The sequence below is a fragment of the Meles meles genome, chromosome 6, assembly GCF_922984935.1.
Source record: "Meles meles chromosome 6, mMelMel3.1 paternal haplotype, whole genome shotgun sequence".
In the NCBI taxonomy this organism is placed as follows: Eukaryota; Metazoa; Chordata; class Mammalia; order Carnivora; family Mustelidae; genus Meles; species Meles meles.
Window position 1 is genome coordinate 43,357,572 of NC_060071.1, and position 19,087 is coordinate 43,376,658.

The following is a 19,087-nucleotide window of genomic DNA, read 5'->3' on the forward strand; positions in this document are numbered from 1 at the left end:
AGCCTTTGTAGACATTTTGTCCTAATCACCCACTCCAGGAAATTTTATCTTTTATCTTTTATCTTTTTTTAATATTTTATTAATTTGACAGAAATCACAACTAGGCAGAGAGGCAGGCAGAGAGAGAGGAGGAAGCAGGCTCCCCACGGAGTAGAGAGCCCGATGCGGGGCTCGATCCCAGGACCCTGGGATCATGACCTGAGCCGAAGGCAGAGGCTTTAACCCACTGAGCCACCCAGGCGCCCCTCTTTTTTTTATTTATTTATTTATTTATTTATTTATTTATTTTTAAAAGATTTATTTATTTATTTGACAGGCAGAGATCACAAGTAGGCAGAGAGGCAGGCAGAGAAAGAGAGAGAGGAGGAAGCAGACTCCCTGCTAAGCAGAAAGCCCAATGCGGGGCTTGATCCCAGGACCCTGGGATCATGACCCGAGCCGAAAGCAGAGGCCTTAACCACTGAGCCACCCCAGTATTCTTTTTTTTTTTTTTTTAAGATTTTATTTATTTATTTGACAGAGAGAGACACAGTGAGAGAGGGAACACAAGCAGTGGGTGTGGGAGAGGGAGAAGCAGGCTTCCTGCTGGCAGGGAGCCATATGGTGCTTGATCCCAGGACCCTGGGATCATGACCTGAGCTGAAGGCAGATGACTGAGCCACCCAGGTGCGCCCCCCCCCCCCCACCCAGGAAAGTTTAATACTACAGACATACTGTATGTTTCTTCATGTACTGTGCCCTTTGAAGGCCACAAACCATTATACTAGCTAAAATATTTTTGGCCTCTCCCCCAGGGAATCAGTTTTTGTCCTCCTGGGGGCAACATGGCCTCTGCTGAAATGCATGGGGTAGACAGAGAAGAAGTAGCCTGTAAGGTAGGAAAGAGCCAGGAGAGGGTGGTATAATGAAGCCAAGAGAAGGAGAGGGGGTATAGAATACTGGCGAGTACTCTTCATGTAATTTAGCAACACGGAGGCTGTTATGATTTTTACAGAAACAATGTCAGTACATGATGGGATGGAAATGGAGTGGTGAGTTGAAGACCGTTTTTTTCTTTTCTTTTTTTTTTTTTTTTAAAGATTTTATTTATTTATTTGACAGAGATTTCAAGTAGGCAGAGAGGCAGGCAGAGAGAGAGAGAGGAGGAAGCAGGCTCCCTGCTGAGCAGAGAACCCGATGCGGGGCTCGATCCCAGGACCCTGGGATCATGACCTGAGCCGAAGGCAGAGGCTTTAACCCACTGAGCCACCCAGGCGCCCCGAGTTGAAGACCGTTTTAAGGGGTGACTAAGTGGAGACTTCAGGGGCAGATAACTTCTGAGAAATTTGGCAGCAATGAGTGTAAGAAGTGGGTGAGAAGTAGGAAAAGGTTTAATAGAGAACATATGACTTGTACTGGGTTTTAAGTGTAGTTAAAATATAACCCCTTGTAAAGAGGAAAAACAATGTTACAAGGTTAGGTGGAAACTATTTTAAGTTCAAGCTAGAGGTGAAAATATATAAAGCATATTTGGGGGAGTAGTGAATGAGTACAATTTGATTGTATCATTAGGATGGTGATTGGATTAGGTGGGGTTACAGCTAAAACTGGAGTTTTGGGAGCCAGGTTGAGGAGTTTGGGTTTACTATAATAGGCCATTTAATCTATTTTAGTTACTTAGTGCAGTAAATAACATGGTAAGTGTAGTTTTTAAGATGGTATCATGAGTTTTGTACTGTTGAAATTATAATATTTTTAATATACTGGGCTAAATAAATTACTTAAATTAATTTCACCTATTTTTACTTTTTTCAATGTGGCTACTCAAAATTTAAAGTTACTTATGGGCTTCTATTTGTGGCTTGCATTGTATTTCTCTTGGACAGTATTAACCTAAACTACACTGCTATTCCACAGTTTCTAACTTAATTCTGACTCTGCTCTCTGTACTGTCATAGGTTGATGCCGTTTACCTAACCTCCTCCCTGAAAGACTCATATACTCAAAAGTATCCTCCTTCCCCTTCACCTCTGAAAAGTATTTTTTATATAATATTTGGAATTCCCACTACTTGTCTTTTTCTCTTTTATTTTTCTTATCCAGCAAATATTGACTGAGCACATATGGTGGGCAAGTTATTTGGAGGTGTGATCAATGCAGTGAATGTGGCGGCATAAGTGTGTTCTACTATGAAAGTGGGTTTTTTTTCGTTTGTTTGTTTTTGTTTTTTTAAGGATTTTCCTTATTTGTCAGAGCAAGAGAGCACAAGCAGGCAGAGCAGCAGAGGGAGAGGGAGAAGCAGGCTCCCCAGTGAGCAGCAGTGATGCGGGGCTTGATTCCAGGACCCTGGGATCATGACCTGAGCTGAAGGCAGTTGTTTAACCAACTGAGCCACCCAGGTGCTCCTCTACTATGAAAGTTTTAACATGGTGGTTTCCTTGGGAGAAAAAAATTAGCATGTCTTTGTATAATTTGTAGCTAGCAAAGCCGTGAGGAAGCAGGACATTGAGTAGAGAATTTTAATAGGGAAAAAGAAAAATTGAGGAAGAAATACCTAAATCTGGGGTACCTAAGAGGTTTGAAAGTCCTGGGTTAGGGGGACTCAACTACTAGGGGCAGCATGAAAGTAATTATGATCCTAATAGGAAGTGGGACAGAAGTAAGCAAGAATGAGGTGAGGAAAGGGATTCTGAAGACCCTGCCTTGCCAAAAGTAAACTTTATTTGAGACCAACCCTGCCAGAACAAATTGTTTAATTTTCTAAGCTATTTGGATTTTCTCCTCTCGAGATTACTTCAGTTCTCTGGAGGAACCAGAGACGCTTTTGAATTAATAAGCAAATGCTAGTAGAAAGATGTAAGACAAATCATTATTTGCTTTCCTAGCACCTAGCTTAGAGGCCACAGGGAATGGGAATTTTGATTGGCAAAGGTTATAGGAGGAGAAAATTTTAATTTGAAAATTTCTGTTACTAGAGTATTAGAGCAGGGCCAAACGTGGACATGGCCTGTTGGAGGGCTTTGGCATTGAGAAAGGAACTTTTGCAAGTTAGGATACATGGGAAGTACTGGGAGGTTTAATAAAATAAGGTGGGGAATAAATATAGGTGGAAGGCAGAATGTGGGTGGGAAGATAATGTGAAGAAGCACAACACAAGCAGGAATTTTATTATGACTTTATCCAAAATAGTTTGTATGATGATGACTAAGGAAAATAGTTGTTCAGATGGTGGTGTTGTCTGACTTTTATTTATTTATTTATTTATAAAACGATTTTACTTATTTATTTGACAGAAAGAACACAAGTAGGCAGAGAGGCAGGCAGAGAGAGGGGGATGTGAAGCAGGCTCCCCGCCGAGCAGAGAGCCCTATTCGGGGCTCAATCCCAGGACACTGGGATCATGACCTGAGCCGAAAGCAGAGGCTTTAACCCACTGAGCCACCCAGGCGCCCCATTGTCTGACTTTTAAAAAGATAATTTATTTTATCTTTACATACAAATACTATATAGGGAGGTCACTGTTGAAGCATTTTAATTTTGCCCAGAGTTGACCTGTCTTCTCTTTTCCTAATGCTCACTTGTACCAAACTACTACTACCAAACTACTACTACTACCAAACCCTCTCTTCGAGTTTTTGGCCTAGTGTAACTGTCAGATGTTTCTTGATAACTGTTTGTCTGGAATGTCCCATTAGTAGCAAAGTTTTAGGGGTTCTTTTTCTGAAATTCTTTCCTCTCTCTGTATACTTCAAAATGTGAATTTATTACAAATTCTGTTGTTTCCTCTCCCCTTCAAATTAGCCTACATAAGTGTTATTTTCCTAAAGCATCAATTTCATACTTCACTTATCTACTTATAAAGGTAAAGATCCCTTATGATCTTTGACAAGCAGCTAGCCTTATCAACATACTATTTATGATTTTCTGTTATCTGATCCAGTTTACTTGTCCAGCCATATTTCCCACCACTCTATGACATAACTCTTTTTTTTTTTAAAGATTTTATTTATTTGACCAGAGAGAAATCACAAGAGAGGCAGGCAGAGAGAGAGGAAGGGAAGCAGGCTCTCCGCTGAGCAGAGAGCCCAACGTGGGGCTCGATCCCAGGACCCTGAGATCATGACCTGAGCCGAAGGCAGCGGCTTAACCCACTGAGCCACCCAGGTGCCCCCATAAATCTTTTTTTTTTAATAAATAGCATCATCTCTGCCTTTCCTTTCTCTTTTTTAAATTTTTTTTAAAGATTTTATTTATTTATTTGACAGATGTCACAAGTAGGCAGAGAGGCAAGCAGAGAGAGAGAGGAGGAAGCAGGCTCCCCACGGAGCAGAGAGCCCTATGTGGGGCTCGATCCTAGAACCCTGGGATCATGACCTGAGCCGAAGGCAGAGGCTTTAACCCACTGAGCCACCCAGGCACCTCTCTTTTTTAAATTTTTAAAGGTTTTTTTCTTTTCCTTTTTTTAAGATTGATTTATTTTAGAGAGTGTGTGTGCACAATGGTGGGAGGGGCAAAGGAAGACGGGGAGAGAGAGAAAATCCTCAAGCAGATTCCCTGCTGAGTGTGGAGCTGAACAATGCTTGATCCCAGAACCCTGGGATCTTGACCTAAGCCAAAGCCCAGAGTCAGTTGCTTAACCAGCTGACCCACCCAGGTACCCCTACAACATAAATCTTATGTATAAACTTTCTTATGAGCTATCCATATAGCACGGCATTTCTTTCTTTCTTCCTTCCGTTCTTTCTTTCAAGATTTCATTTATTTGGGGTGCCTGGGTGGCTCAGTGGGTTGAGGCCTCTGCCTGCGGCTCGGGTCATGGTCCCGAGGTCCTGGGATCGAGCCCCACATCGGGCTCTCTGCTCCGCGGGAAGCCTGCTTCCTTCTCTCTCTCTGCCTGCCTCTCTGCCTGGTTGTGATTTCTCTCTGTCAAATAAATAAAATATTAAAAAAAAAAAGATTTCATTTATTTACTTGTCAGAGAGAGTGCACAGGCAGGCAGAAGGAGAGGGAGAAACAGGCTGTCTGCTGAGCAAGGAGCTCAATGTGGGACTCGATCCCAGGACCCCAGGATCATGACTTGAGCTGAAGGCAGACACTTAACTGACTGAGCCACCCAGGTGTTCCTCTTTATTTCTTCTTTCCTTCCTTCCTTCCTTTCTATTTTTCATCTGTCTGTCTTTTAAGATTTTATTTTTTTTTGAAAGTAAATTAAAATTTTTTTTTAGATTTTGTTTTTAAGTAACCTTTATACCCAACGTGGGCCAGAACTCACAACCCCGAGATCAAGAGTTTGCATGCTCTACTGACTGAGCTAGCCAGGCACCCCATGGCATGTTTCTTTTATGTGTTTTTCTGTCACTCTTTCTCCTTCAAAGAATACTTTTCTGCCTCACTTACTTTCTAAGTTCTGCCCCCTTTTTGTGAATCCAGTTTAGATAAAACCCCCTCCAAAGGATATTTCTAGGTGCTACAAGCTTTATCACTATCTCTTTTCACAAAATCAATTGGTACTTCAGACATTTATCACATGTTTTACTCTATTATACTTTACATCATCTCATTCTGTTTCTTGTATGTTCTTTTCCCAACCAAATTATTAGTTTTTTAAGAGAAACATGTATTTCCTAATATTTGTTTTAGCCTATTATTAAATATTCATAATGGACTCTCTAGACTCTCAGTAAATACTTTTTGATTATAATAGTATTGTTTTCATTTGTTTTGGTTTTTGTTTGTTTTGTTTTGTTTTTTCAGAGGGAGAGAGAGAGAGAGAGGAAGAGAGAGAATCTTAAGCAGGCTCCGTGCCTAATGCAGAACCCAACATGGGGGTATATCTCATAACCCTAAGATCATGACCTGAGCCAAAATCAAGAGTCAGATGCTTAACTGACTGAGCCCCTGAAATAGTATTGTTGACTAAATTCAGATATAAAGGTTAGATAAGCTAGATAAAACAACACTCTTAAGAGATGATTTATTTATTAAAAAAAAAAAGATGATTTATTTAGATAAATCTCCTTTAGAAACTCAAACTTTAGGGACGCCTGGCTGGCTCAGTCAGTTGAGCGTCTGCCTTCAGCTCAGGTCATGATCCCACGGTCCTGGGATCAAGTCCTATATTGGCTCCTTGCTCAGTGGGGAGCCTGCTTCTCTATCTGCCTGCCACTCCCCCTGTCTATGCTCCCCCTCTGACAAATAAAATCTTCACAAAAAAGAAAAGAGAGACTCAAACTTAGTCTTCTAAAAATACAGATATCTATTGCTGTATAACACATCACCCCAAAATTCACTGGTTTAATAATGAACATTTATTATCTAATGGTGTCTGTACATCAAGAATCTAGGCATGGCTTAGCTAAGTGACTGGCTCTAGGTCTTTCATGAGGCTGCAGTCAGTGTGTCAACCGGGAATGCAGTCTCATGCCCAGGCCCAACTCAGGAGGATCTCCTTTAAGGTTATTCACGTGCTTGTTGGCAGGATTGAGATCCTCATAAGTTGTTAGACTGAGTCCTCAGTTCCTCACTAACCGTAGCCAAAGTCCTTTAGTTCTGTGTGATACAGGCCTCTCCATAAGGTAGTTTAGAACATGGCACCTGGCCTTCCTCAGAGTAAGCACATGGGAGAGCATCATGACAAAAGCCACAATATTCTGTATTCTAATTTCAGAAGTGATATTTCATTATTTATGCCCTTTTTTTTTGGTATTCACCAGGAGTGAATTAATAAGTCCAATTCATACTCAAGGGAAGGGGATTATACAACGATGTGAATACCAGAAGACAGGAATTCTTGAGGTCCATCTAAAAGTAAGCTCCACACCCAGCATGGAGCCCCATCTCATGCCCTGAGATCAAGATCTGAGCTGAGATCAAGAGACAGACACCTAACCAACTGAGCCACCCAGGTGTCCCTCTTGAGGTCCATCTAAGAAGCTGCCTACCTTAGCCAGGCTATTCTCTTATGCAGAAATCTTTTCTGGGCTCAGGAAAAGAGGGTTGTGTGTTTGAGTCTTTTATAATAATTATTCTACTCTTAGCATTTAAGTTTTATCTATGGTAGCATATTCAGGGTCATTTAATACTGAATTCTAGAATGTTCTGCGTCTTGACTTCACTAAGGTTTTAGTGAGGAGAGCAAATACAGTCTTTTATCATGGTAAATACAGAACCTAAATATAAGATATAAGTATAGTAATTATGTCCTCAGTTATTTGAATAAATGGTGTATAGAATTTACTTAAAGCATAGTTTTTAGTTAAATGCTATATGAAAGCCTCAACATACTATATACAATGTGTTGTGTATGGAGAGGACTCAAAAATGTTAAGTAGACTTGCTTATATATTTTTATGTATTAGTTAATTTAGTGCTTTGGGATATGGAATAAAATCATTACTGGTTAGATTTTGATATCTTAAAGTTCTAATTAAGAGCATACGCAGGGGGCACCTGGGTGGCTCAGTCAGTTGGGTGTCTGCCTTTAGTTGAGGTCATGACTCCAGGGTTCTGGGATCAAGCCCCACCTCGGACTCCTGGCTCAGTGGGGGGTGTGCTGCTCCTTTTCCCTTTGTGCTGCCCCACTCATGCTCCTCTTAAGTTAATAAATAAAATCTTTAAAAAAACCACACACACATACACAAAACACAATAATATATTGATGTTCATAGGAAACTTGTTATCAGATTCTTGATGTTATGGGAAAGCTCTTGTTGAAAAGCTTAAGAGAATACTTGATGCAATCTTTAGAAGTTTATTTTAAATTAGAAAAATAATACTTGTATTAAAAACAATTTTGGGTGCCTGGCTGGCTCAGTCCATAGAGGATGCAACTCTTGATTTCTGGGTTGTGAGTTCAAGCCCCACATTGAATGTAGAGATTATTTAAAAATAAAATCTTCAAAAAAAAAAACAAACCCATACAGTTATCAACTTAGTGATTTGGGAGGCTAGGTAGAAGTTAGTTCCATATATCACTATTTATATCAAAATAAGTTCCAGATAAATAAGATTTAAACATTAAAAAAGGTAAACATAAAATTACAAGAAGAAAGCACATGTGAATGTTTGTATATGCTTAAGAGGTAAAGCTCTTTCTAAACATGACATCCTACCAGAAGTTATTAATAGAAGAATTTTACTTTATTAAAATTAAATATTTCTGGGGCACCTGGGTGGCTTAGTTGGTTAAGCGTCTGCCTTCAGCTCAGGATCCCAGGGTCTTGGGATTGAGCCCCTCATAGGGCTCCCTGCTCAGCAGGGAGTCTTCTTCTCCCTCGGTGTCCACCCTCCCTTACTTGTGCTATGGAATACTGTCACTCACTCACTCGCAAATAAATGAAATCTTTCAAAAAATTAAATATTTCTCTATGTTAAAAAAATAGACATAAAGCATCACCAAAAAGTCAGAATACAAAATAGGGGAAAAAATATTTACCACACAATACAACAGGAAGTGTTCTAATTCTTCTAACTGAAGAAGAGTTTTACAGAAATAGACCCATAAATATAGAGAAAAAACTGGTAGTTGCCAGAGGGGAGGTGCATGAGGAGATGGGCAAAATGGGTGAAGGGGAATAGGAAGGTACAGGCTTCCAGTTATGGAATGAATAAGTCATGGGGATGAAAGTTACAGCATAGGAAATATAGTCAATGATGTTGTAATAGTGCTGTATGATGACAGATGGTAGCTACACTTGTGAGCATAGCATAATATATAGGGTTGTTGAGTCACTATGTTATATACCTGAAGCTAATATAACATTGTGTATCAACTATACTTCCGTTAAGGAGCACCTGGGTGGGTCAGTCGTTAAGCGTCTGCCTTTGGCTCAGGTCATTATCCCAGGATCCTGAGAGCGAGCCCTGCATCAGTCTCCCTGCTCTGAAGGAGGCCTGTTTCTCCCTCTCCCTCTCTGTCTGCTTGTGTTCCCTCTCTCATTATCTCTCTGTCAAATAAATAAATTCTTTTTTTTTAAGATTTTATTTATTTATTTGACACAAAGAGAGGGATCACAAGTAGGCAGAGAGGCAGGCAGAGACAGAGGGGGAAGCAGAGCAGAGAGGCTGATGCAGGACTTGATTCTAGAACCCTGAGATCATGACCTGAGCTGAAGGCAGAGGCTTAACCCACTGAGCCACCCAGGTGCGCCGAATAAATAAATTATTTAAAAAAAAAAATTTTTTTTTTTAAAAGGAATTTTTAAAATCTTTTTTTTTTTAAGATTTTATTTATTTATTTGGCAGAGAGAGATCACAAGTTGGCAGAGAGGCAGGCAGAGAGAGAGAGGGAAGCAGGCTTCCTGCTGAGCAGAGAGCCCGATGCGGGACTCGATCCCAGGACCCCGAGATCATGACCTGAGCCGAAGGCAGCGGCTTAACCCACTAAGATTTTATTTATTTATTTGACAGACAGATAACACAAGAAGGCAGAGAGGCAGGCGGGGGGGGGGGGGCAGGCTCCCCGCTGAGCAGAGAGCCCAATGAGCCCCAGGAATTTTAAAAATCTTAAAGGCACCTAGGTAGCTCAGTCATAAACTGTCTGCCTTCAGCTCAGGTCATGATCCCAGGGTCCTGGGATCGAGTCCCACGTAGGGCTCTCTGCTCAGCAGGGAGTCTGCTTCTCCCACTCTCTCTGCCTCTCCTCCCTACCTGTGCTCACTCTCTCTGTTTCTCTCTCTCTCTCTCAAATAAATGAGTAAAAATCAAATAATGAATCAAATGAATAAATGAATAAAATCAAATGAATAAAAGCAAATGAATAAAAAAAAAGACCTTTTTAAAAAAAGGGGTGTGGGGTGCCTGGCTGGCTCAGTGAGTGGAGTGTGCAACTCTTGGTCTCTGGGTTCTGAGTTTGAGCCCCATGTTGGGTATAGAGCTTACTTAAAAATAAAATCTTTTAGAAAGTCATTTTACTAAAAGAACTTTTATAGTTAAATAAGAAAAAATGATACTTGTATAGGCAGGCAATTAAAAGAAAAGTGTAGACTCATTTGGTTAAGTATCAGACTCTTGGTTTATGCTCAGGTGTTGATCTCACAGGTTGTGAAATCGAGCCCACTCCCCTCGGGCTTCCTGCTCAGGTTTGCTTGAGGATTCTCTCCCTCTGCCCCTCCTACTTGCTGGCTCTCTCTTTCAAATAAATAAATAAATCTTAAAAAAAAAAAAAAAAAGGAAAGTATAGTTAATATATAATTAAAAAGCCAAAACATAGGGGCACCCAGGTGGCTCAGTGAGTTAAGCATCTGACTCTTGGTTTTGGCTCAGGTCATGATCTCATGGGTTGTGAGATCAAGTCCCACGTTGGGCTTCACGCTTAGTGCAGAGTCTTCTTGAGATTCTTTCCTCCACTCTCCCTCTCTGTTCCTTTCCCTGCTTTCATGTGCTCTTTCTCTCTCTAAAATAATCAATAAGATCTTTTAAAAAATAAAAAAGTAAAAAGCCAAAACATAGATTAAAAAGTTACAGCATATATTAAAATGGTGTTACATATATTAAAAAGGTGCCACATATGCTGAAAGTCATACATATATTTAAAAGATGATGAGAGGAAGGGTGATAACAAAAATACATATATTAAATACATATAAATACATATATACCAATTTTTCTAGTGCAAAACATATTTGTGTACTTCTTAGAATGGCAAGCATTTAAAACACTGATAACACCCATTTTTTTTTTTTTAATTTATTTGACAGAGCACAAGTGGGGAAGCAGCAGGCAGAGGGAGAGGGAGAAGCAGGCTTCCTTGTGGTGGAGGGAGCCTGATTCGGGGCTCAATCCCAGACCCCTGGGATCATGACCTGAGCCAAAGGCAGTTGTGTAACCAACTGAGCCACCCAGATTACTCAATAACACATATGTTCTTGAAAAAGTAATGAGGTAGCAGTTTATATTGTTGATAGCAATGAGACTTGGTACAGTCTTTCAGAGCTTTATTGTAGTGACATGGAAAAATGCTCAAATATATTGTAAAGCGGAAGAAATAAGTTCAAAAGCATTTTAGTATGTACATTGAAAAAAAATACTTGAGACTATAGCAAGTAGTTAACACCAAGTTTTCTCTGAGTAGAACTGAGGGTCACTTTTGTGTCACTTATTTCTATAGTTTATAATTAAAATCATTACTTTTGTAATGAAAGAGTAATATTTTAAAAAGGCAATTTTACAATTTCTTTTTACAGGAGATTACATGCTTGATGCAAAGCCAAAAGAAATTTCAGAAATTCAACGTTTAAACTATGAGCAGGTAATAGACACAATTTTTGTTATATTAAAATGTGTAATTTTTAACTTATGGATGATTCATTGGTCTCTGTCAGTGGCTTTGTAGGCATATTCATTATTTTACAACCCTTTAAAAATGTAAAAACTATTCTTAGCTTCAGCCAGTTTTGGCCCACAGGCCATACTTTTCCGATCTCTGTTTTATATGAGCATATATACTATATGGAATGAAACATAGGTATCATTCTACAGATCTATGTAGAATGATAACCTGGTATTTTTCTTGAAAAAATTGACTTTTAGGTGAATTTGTCATTGATTCATCTTTTCTTGTTTCCTTTATATTTTATAATTAAGTTTTATATATATATATATTTTTTTTAATTTATTTTTTTCAGCATAACAGTATTCATTGTTTTTGCACAACAGCCAATGCTCCATGCAATACGTGCCCACCACCTGTTCCCCCAACCTCCCACCCCAACCCTTCAAAACCTTCAGGTTGTTTTTCAGAGTCCATAGTCTCTTATGGTTCGCCTCCCCTTCCAGTTTTTTTTTTTTTTTTTAATAAACATATAATGTATTTTTATCCCCAGGGGTACAGGTCTGTGAATCGCCAGGTTTACACACTTCACAGCACTCACGATAGCACATACCCTCCCCAATGTCCATAACCCCCTCCCCCTCTCCCAACCCCACCTCCCCCCCGGCAACCCCCAGTTTGTTCTGTGAGATTAAGAGTCATTTATGGTTTGTCTCCCTCCCAATCCCATCTTGTTTCATTTATTCTTCTCCTATCCCCCTAACCCCCCACGTTGCATCTCCATGTCCTCATATCAGGGAGATCATATGATAGTTGTCTTTCTCCGATTGACTTAGTGGTATAATTAAGTTATATTTGAGAGGAATTTGAGTAAATGATGTCTGTTGTGTGTCATTAGGACAAAGTCTGTTCTTTGGTAGTTTCAGTGTGTGCACATTTCTTGCATGTTTTTTAGAGATTCTGTTCTGTAACATAGGAGAAGCTCAAAACTATTGGACCTGGAAGAAAACAAGGGGAACTTCATTTTCTTCAGTATTCTTCTGTTTAACAGTAAAAGCCAAGAAGGAATCAGGTTCTTATAGTAGAAGGAAGTATCAAGGAAGAAATAGACATCTTTGGAACCTTTATATTAGCTTTTAAAGCAACTTTTTTTACATGCTTTTACCAGTATCAAATTGGCAAAAAGGAAGCAAAACTCATTTCAGTATTGCAAAGTTTCTTGAATTTGAATGATGAGATAATCTAGTCCTAATAGAATTGAAAAGCCAAATGTAATGCATTGCTTCACTCTGTAAGGTAGGAAATCTTTAGCTAAAGCCAAATTGGTATGCTAAGTCATTTAAATTCTATTAGAGTTTGTAGCTTAAAGCAATAATTCCAAATATTTTTCCCATTAGAAAATCTTTTCAATTGAAATCTCATGCTAAGCTCTAATATAGAAAAGCAGTAAATGATATTTTATAAGTATAAAGTGTAAGATTCTATTGACATTATTTATTTATGAAATTTATATCCTCTCTTATTGAAATTAGTGAGGCTGGGGCACCTGGGTGGCTCGGTGGGTTAAGCATCTGGCTTTGGCTCAGTTTGTGATCCCAGGTACCTGGGATTGAGCCCCGCATCAGGCTCCCTTCTCTGTCGGGAGGCCTGCTTCTTCTCCCACTCCCCCTGCTTGTGTTCCCTCTTGCTGTGTCTCTCTCTGTCAAATAAATAAAATCTTAAAAAAAAAAGAGAAGAAATTAGTGAGGCTGTTTTGCTTAATACAAAAACTTGAAATTAGGACTTATAGATGATAGTTGCAGTATCATATCACCCTCAACATTTGTTTATTTTTGTTGCACAGTCTTCAGAAAATCTTGATTGATGAGTGTTTGCCAATGATATCAGCATTTTGTATGTTTTTTCAAGTCCATCTTGCAGTCTCAGGAAGTACTTCCATTAAGGTGACCTAGACTCTTAGAAAATGATTGGAAGTAAAGTTTTGTTTCAAGTTGAAACAATATCTAACAACCACTTACATTTCTTAAGAGAAATACATATCAGATGAAAAATATCCTGAATTTAAGATACACTCTTAAACTGTTTGTAAGCTGTTACGATTACATTACCATTAGTTGTGAGAATAGGATGTACCAAGCTGATAAGCCTGAGTTTTAGCTGTTCTACAGGTGTGATTTAATAATGTTCTTTTTTGTATAATTATATGTGAACAGAAATTTTTAAGCCTAAATATGAGAAAGACCAATATAGAGCTGACATCTTCCTACTTAAAACTTCTTTGCTAGAAGTAGTAATATAAACAAAAAGCATATTTTTTTCCAGTTTTGTTTAATGATAGATACCCTGAAAACACCAGAAAGCACTCTGTGTGTGTGTGTGTGTGTGTGTGTGTGTGTGTGTGTGTAAGACAGGTTTTTAAATGACTGCAAATGTATTTTTAAAGTATATTATATATTTAAATTAAAAATATTTTACTATGTCAGAAGTACCTTTGTGAAAATTTCTAAAAAACAGTTTAATCACTGGCTTAAAGGAATCAATAGTAATCCTTTCTTGTGATGTAAGCAACCATTCCAAAGATTTATATTTGATATTATTAACATCATAATTTGGGTTTAGGAATAAAATGGCAAAATACTTGTCCTTTAGTTCTCTGTTTACAAGTGTTCATTCTTTATCAGTGTTATTAATATTTATGGAGATTAGCAAATGGTGCAATTTAGATTTCTCAATACTACATAATTTTGAAGAAATATAGAAGATATATAAAAGTATAAGCATGAGCCCAGGAGCTGTTAGAAATTATACCTACCCTAAAGGAAGTTGGGTGACTGGCAATGAAGAATTTAATAAATGTAGAAGAAAAATCAGTAGCAGAACTATAATCCTTCAATAGCCCACTGTTACTATTTTTTCAGATTCATCATTCCTATGGCTTAGGAAAAGTTTTACAACACTGAAGGGAAAAAAATGTAAGCTGATTATTTTCAAGGGTTCAACTTTTGGGAAAATTGAAAAAATATATTGTTTGGGGGAATATAGTTATTTGGAAGAGGTGAAACTGATGAAAGCCAGACTATATATAACAATGTTATCCTATTATAAATTCTTCTTTGATAAATTTAAAAGATTTGAGTAATTTCTACTTTCAGTCTGTATAGTCTCTTTGAATGGAGTTTTATGTTATTTGGTAAAACAGAATTTTGTTCTTATGACCTAAGTTTGTCTTCTTCAGATTTCAGAGAGAGAGTCCCTAGTTTTATTATAAAAGGATTTATTTCAGGTTCACCTTTTGTACTATAAGGCCCTCAGTAAGCTATAGTTCCCTCCTATTTTGTACCTTCAATATGTAGCACAGCGTCTGATTAACAGTAGGGATTAAATAAAAATTATATTAAATTTTATATATTGGAGTCTTTTGTTTAATCAAACATATCCTCTGTAAGTATGACCATGTTTAATGTATTAAAAATGTTAAGAAAAACATGCTTTAAAATAGTATTCATTACAGATTTATGTTACCATATTTACAGAGAAAACAGATGTGGTCAGAATGACTTCTTAATTTGGGCAACAAATCTTTGTATCTGTCTTTTTCTGTCTTCCTCTGACTTCATCTCCTACCACTTTCTACTTAATTTTGTTCTAGCCATTCAGGACTTCTTGCTGTTCCATGGACATAGTATGGAATCATTTCTGCATCAGAGTTTTTGTGTGGACTGCTTTTTGTCCCAGAACTTCACAAGACTCAGTATTTTGCTTTTGTTGATATTTAAATGCCATTTTAAAAGAGCTCCCTCCACCTTTTTAAAGCAGTTTACAGCAGAACTGAGTGGAAAGAACAGAATTGCCATATACCTCCTGTCCCTCCCCATCTCCCCATCCCACACATACGGATGTTCCCCTACTATCAATATCCATCTATCGATACATTTGTTATAATTGATGAATCTATACTGACTCATAATTATATCACCCAGAGTCCATAGTTCACATTAGGGTTTACTCTTGTTAAACATTCTGTGGGTTTTGAAAATGTATGATGACAAATGTCAACCACTATAGTACCATACAGAATAGTTTCATTGCCCTAAAAAATCCTCTGTGTTCTGCCTATACATCTCTCCCTCCTCCTAATCCCTGGCAGCCCCTGATCTTTCTATTGCCTCCATTGTTTTGCCTTTCCCAGAATATCATTTGGACTCATACAGTATGTAGCCTTTTCAGGTTGGCTTCTTTCACTTAGCAATGTACATTTAAATTTCTTTTATGTCTTTTCAAGCTTTGTAGCTCGTTTCTTTTTCTTTTTAAATTGTGATTTAAAAACAATATAAAATGTAGGGGTGCCTGGGTGGCTCAGTTGGTTAAGCATCTGCTTTTGGCTCAAGTCATGATCCCAATGTCCTGGGATCGATTGCCTGAGGTGGGCTCCCGGCTCAGTGGAGAATCTGCTTCTTCCTCTCTCTGTGCCCTCCCCTGCTCATGCGCTCTTCTCTCTCTCTCTTGCTCTCTTAAATAAATAAAATTTTTAAAAATATATAAAATTTAATCCCTTAACATTTTTAAGTGTATAGTTCAATAGTGTTAACTATATTCACATTGATAACAGATCTCTAGAACATTTTCATCTTGTAAAACTGTAATTCTAAACCCATTGAACAGCTCCGTAGCTTTTCCTTTATCCATCCCCTGACAACCACCATTTACTTTCTGTTTCCAGGATTTTGACTTCTCTAGATATTTCATGTAGGTGGAATCACATAGTATTTGTCCTTTTGTGATTACTTATTTCACTCAGCATAATGTCCTCAAGTTTCATCCATATTGTAGCATGTAATAGAATTTCCTTTTCTTTTTTTAAGACTGAATAATATTCCATTGTATGTATATACCACAGTGTCTCTATCCATTTATCGGTGAGTGGACATTTGGGCTGTTTTCACTTCTTTTTTTTTTTTTTTCACTTCTTGACTATTATGAATAATGCTACAATGAACATGGGTGTGCAAGTATCTCTTCAAGATGTTGTTTTCAGTTCTTTTGGATATATGCCCAAAAGTGGGAGAGGTAATACTCTTTGATTAGAGACTTTGTCTTTGTTCTTTCCAGTCTAAAAGAGGTCCCTCATCCCTGTCAGTCTGTATGTCATTATCTTGTTCAATATTTCTTAAATACTTGACATTATATTGTATATATATTTGTCTCTCAAAATAGAATATTAGTTACATGAGATCATGAACTTTGTTTTACTCACTGTTATGTCGTTAGAACTCAGATTAATTCCTAGTACATAGTAGGCACTTAATAATAAAAATTGGTTGAAGGGACAAATAAATTGGATAAAAATGGAAAGTTAGAAGTAAATGTGCCTGCATTCAAGTATCTTTGCTGTTGTTGTCATTGTCGTTTGATTTTTCTCACCTTTACCTTTCTCCTTTCTATTTTCAGAATATGAGTGATGCTATGGCAATCTTGCACAAACTACAGACAGGCTTGGATGTAAATGTAAAATTCACTGGTGTTCGAGTATTTGAATATACACCAGAATGCATTGTATTTGATCTTCTTGATATTCCTTTATACCATGGGTGGTTAGTGGATCCACAGGTAAGTAGAAAATTTAAAATTATATAAGCACAAATGTAGTAAAATTTTATTCATTTGGAAATTTAATCTAGATTTATATTTTCTGATGGTTATTTGTTTATCATTTATTTCTTTATTTCTTTATGGGGAGAGGCAATGTGTGAGCTGATATCAAGAGCTGGACACTTAACCAACTGAACCACACAGGTGTCCCTGTGATTGTTATATTTTTGTGCTTTTACCTGAAATTAGCCAAATTGAGATGTTCAGGGGACTGTCCTCCAGACTGCTCAATTTGCCCAAGACTTCTGACTATAACTTCAAGGAGTTGGGAGTCACTTACAAAGTTGAGTCCCCATTCTCACCAACACTTGTTATTATATGTTCTTTGGAATATAGTCATACTAATAGGTATAAAATTGTATCTCATTGTGGATTTCTTTGTATTTCTTAGGAGAAATGTCTGTAGATCCCTTCCCCATTTTTAATTGGGCTATTTGTCTTTTTCTTACAGAGTTGCAAGAGTTCTTTATATATTCCAGGTGTAAGTCTCTTACTAGATATATGGTTTTTAAGTATTTTCTACCATTCTGTGGATAGTCTTTTCACTTTCTTCATGGTGTTCTTGAAGCCCAAAAGTTTTTAATTTTGATGACGTCCAATTGATCTCTTTTTTTTTTTTCTTTTGTTGCTTCTACTTTTGATGTCCTAAAAAGGCCTAACTCAGTCACAAAGATTTACTCCTGTATCTTCTTCTAACAGTTTTATAAAGTTTGAGTGCTTATATTTAGGAGTGTGATCAATCATTTTTGAGTTAATCTTTGTATATAGTTTGATGAGGGATCCAATTTTATTCTTTTGTATGTGGATATCTAGTTGTCCTAGTAGTATTTGTTGTAGTCTTTGTACAAGATTATTCTTTCCTCTCATTGAATTGTCTTGGCACTCAGACTGATCTTTGTAAAATAACCCTCCCCTTGATTCCTGTGCCCCCCTTCTTCTCTTAAAAACCTCCAATGTAACTCCAGTACAATACAAAATCTTTATTATGATTTGTAGCATGACCTAGATTCGGCCTGTCTAACTTCACCTCTTATAATTCTCTCTTTTTTTTCTTTTCTTTTTTTAACTACTCTCTAGTAAAGTTAACTGCTCACCTGTTCTTCAGACATGTCAAGTTCATTTCTATTTTGGATTTTTCTACTGGCTGATTGCCTACTGTGGAACATTGTCTTACTACCCTAATACATTGCTCTCCCAGATCTTCACATTTCTGGTACCTCATTTTTCAGATCTCAGGTCAAATATCACCTTGTTAGACCCTTTCTGACAACTTGTTGAAGTTAGTCAGCCTCCTTTTCCCCTGCCATTTCCTCTCCCATGACCCTATTTGATTTTCTTTACCACTTACCATTATTTGGAATGATGATTTACTTCTTTACTTGATTGACTCTCATCTCCCTGTAGAATGTTGTATGAGAGCTGGGCTCTGATATCTCATTGTTTAGAACAGTGGTTGGCACATAGTAGGTTCTTAGTAAATATTGATCAATGGCATGAATCATGTATACATGTCTCCATGTGTTAACTACAAGGACAGAGAGATCATAATAGCAATAGTTTCTTCATCCCTGTCTGTTGGTAAAAGCAACTGGTAGTCTGGGCAAGGAAAGCATGGTTTACTGTAAACAGGGCATCTGTATCTTTATTGGCATTCTGTCTCTGACAGTATCACTGAAAAGTATAACCATGTCCAGCATTTTACATATCCAGGGTGAGCCATATCAGATCCTGGCAGATGACAATGCCAGGTTGTCTAGGAGAATGAGCTGAAAGCCTGAGGAACTTAAGCCTGAGTTCTTAAAAACTATACTCAGATCATCCCTCTGATTGTCTGTGTAGAGCTATATATTGTTCGGTAAATAGTTGAATTCATATGCTTAAAAACATATTCAAATGTAGAACTGAAATTGTTTGTCAGACTTTTCTGGTATACACAGTGGGTTTTCACACTCTTGGAAGGGGTGAGGGCAGTGGTTTTTATCTATTTTACTTAACTTATTTTGTGACAGAATGATTCTGCTGATGAGAAAGGAAAAAAAAAACAAGGCAAAGTTTGAAATCTGTAGGTGTATATGAACTACCTCTCAGAACTGATTAGTATTCTGATGATGTATTCTGATGCTGTATTCTGCAAATGATTATCTTGCAAATAAATTTCAGCTGTTCTTTTGATGGCGGGTACCAGAATTC

The 19,087-nt window shown here is 37.7% G+C and overlaps 1 protein-coding gene across 3 annotated transcripts in view; it reads left to right on the forward strand.

Moving 5' to 3' along the window:
* The window catches only part of MINDY2 (MINDY lysine 48 deubiquitinase 2), a 79,721-nt gene that overhangs the window by 19,935 nt on the left and 40,699 nt on the right, over window positions 1-19,087 (forward strand). For all 3 annotated transcript variants that reach the window (XM_046008447.1, XM_046008448.1, XM_046008449.1), the window contains exons 3-4: window positions 11,163-11,227; window positions 16,697-16,855. In XM_046008447.1, coding sequence (XP_045864403.1) covers window positions 11,163-11,227; window positions 16,697-16,855 — 224 coding nt within the window. The remainder of the gene's footprint in view (window positions 1-11,162; window positions 11,228-16,696; window positions 16,856-19,087) is intronic.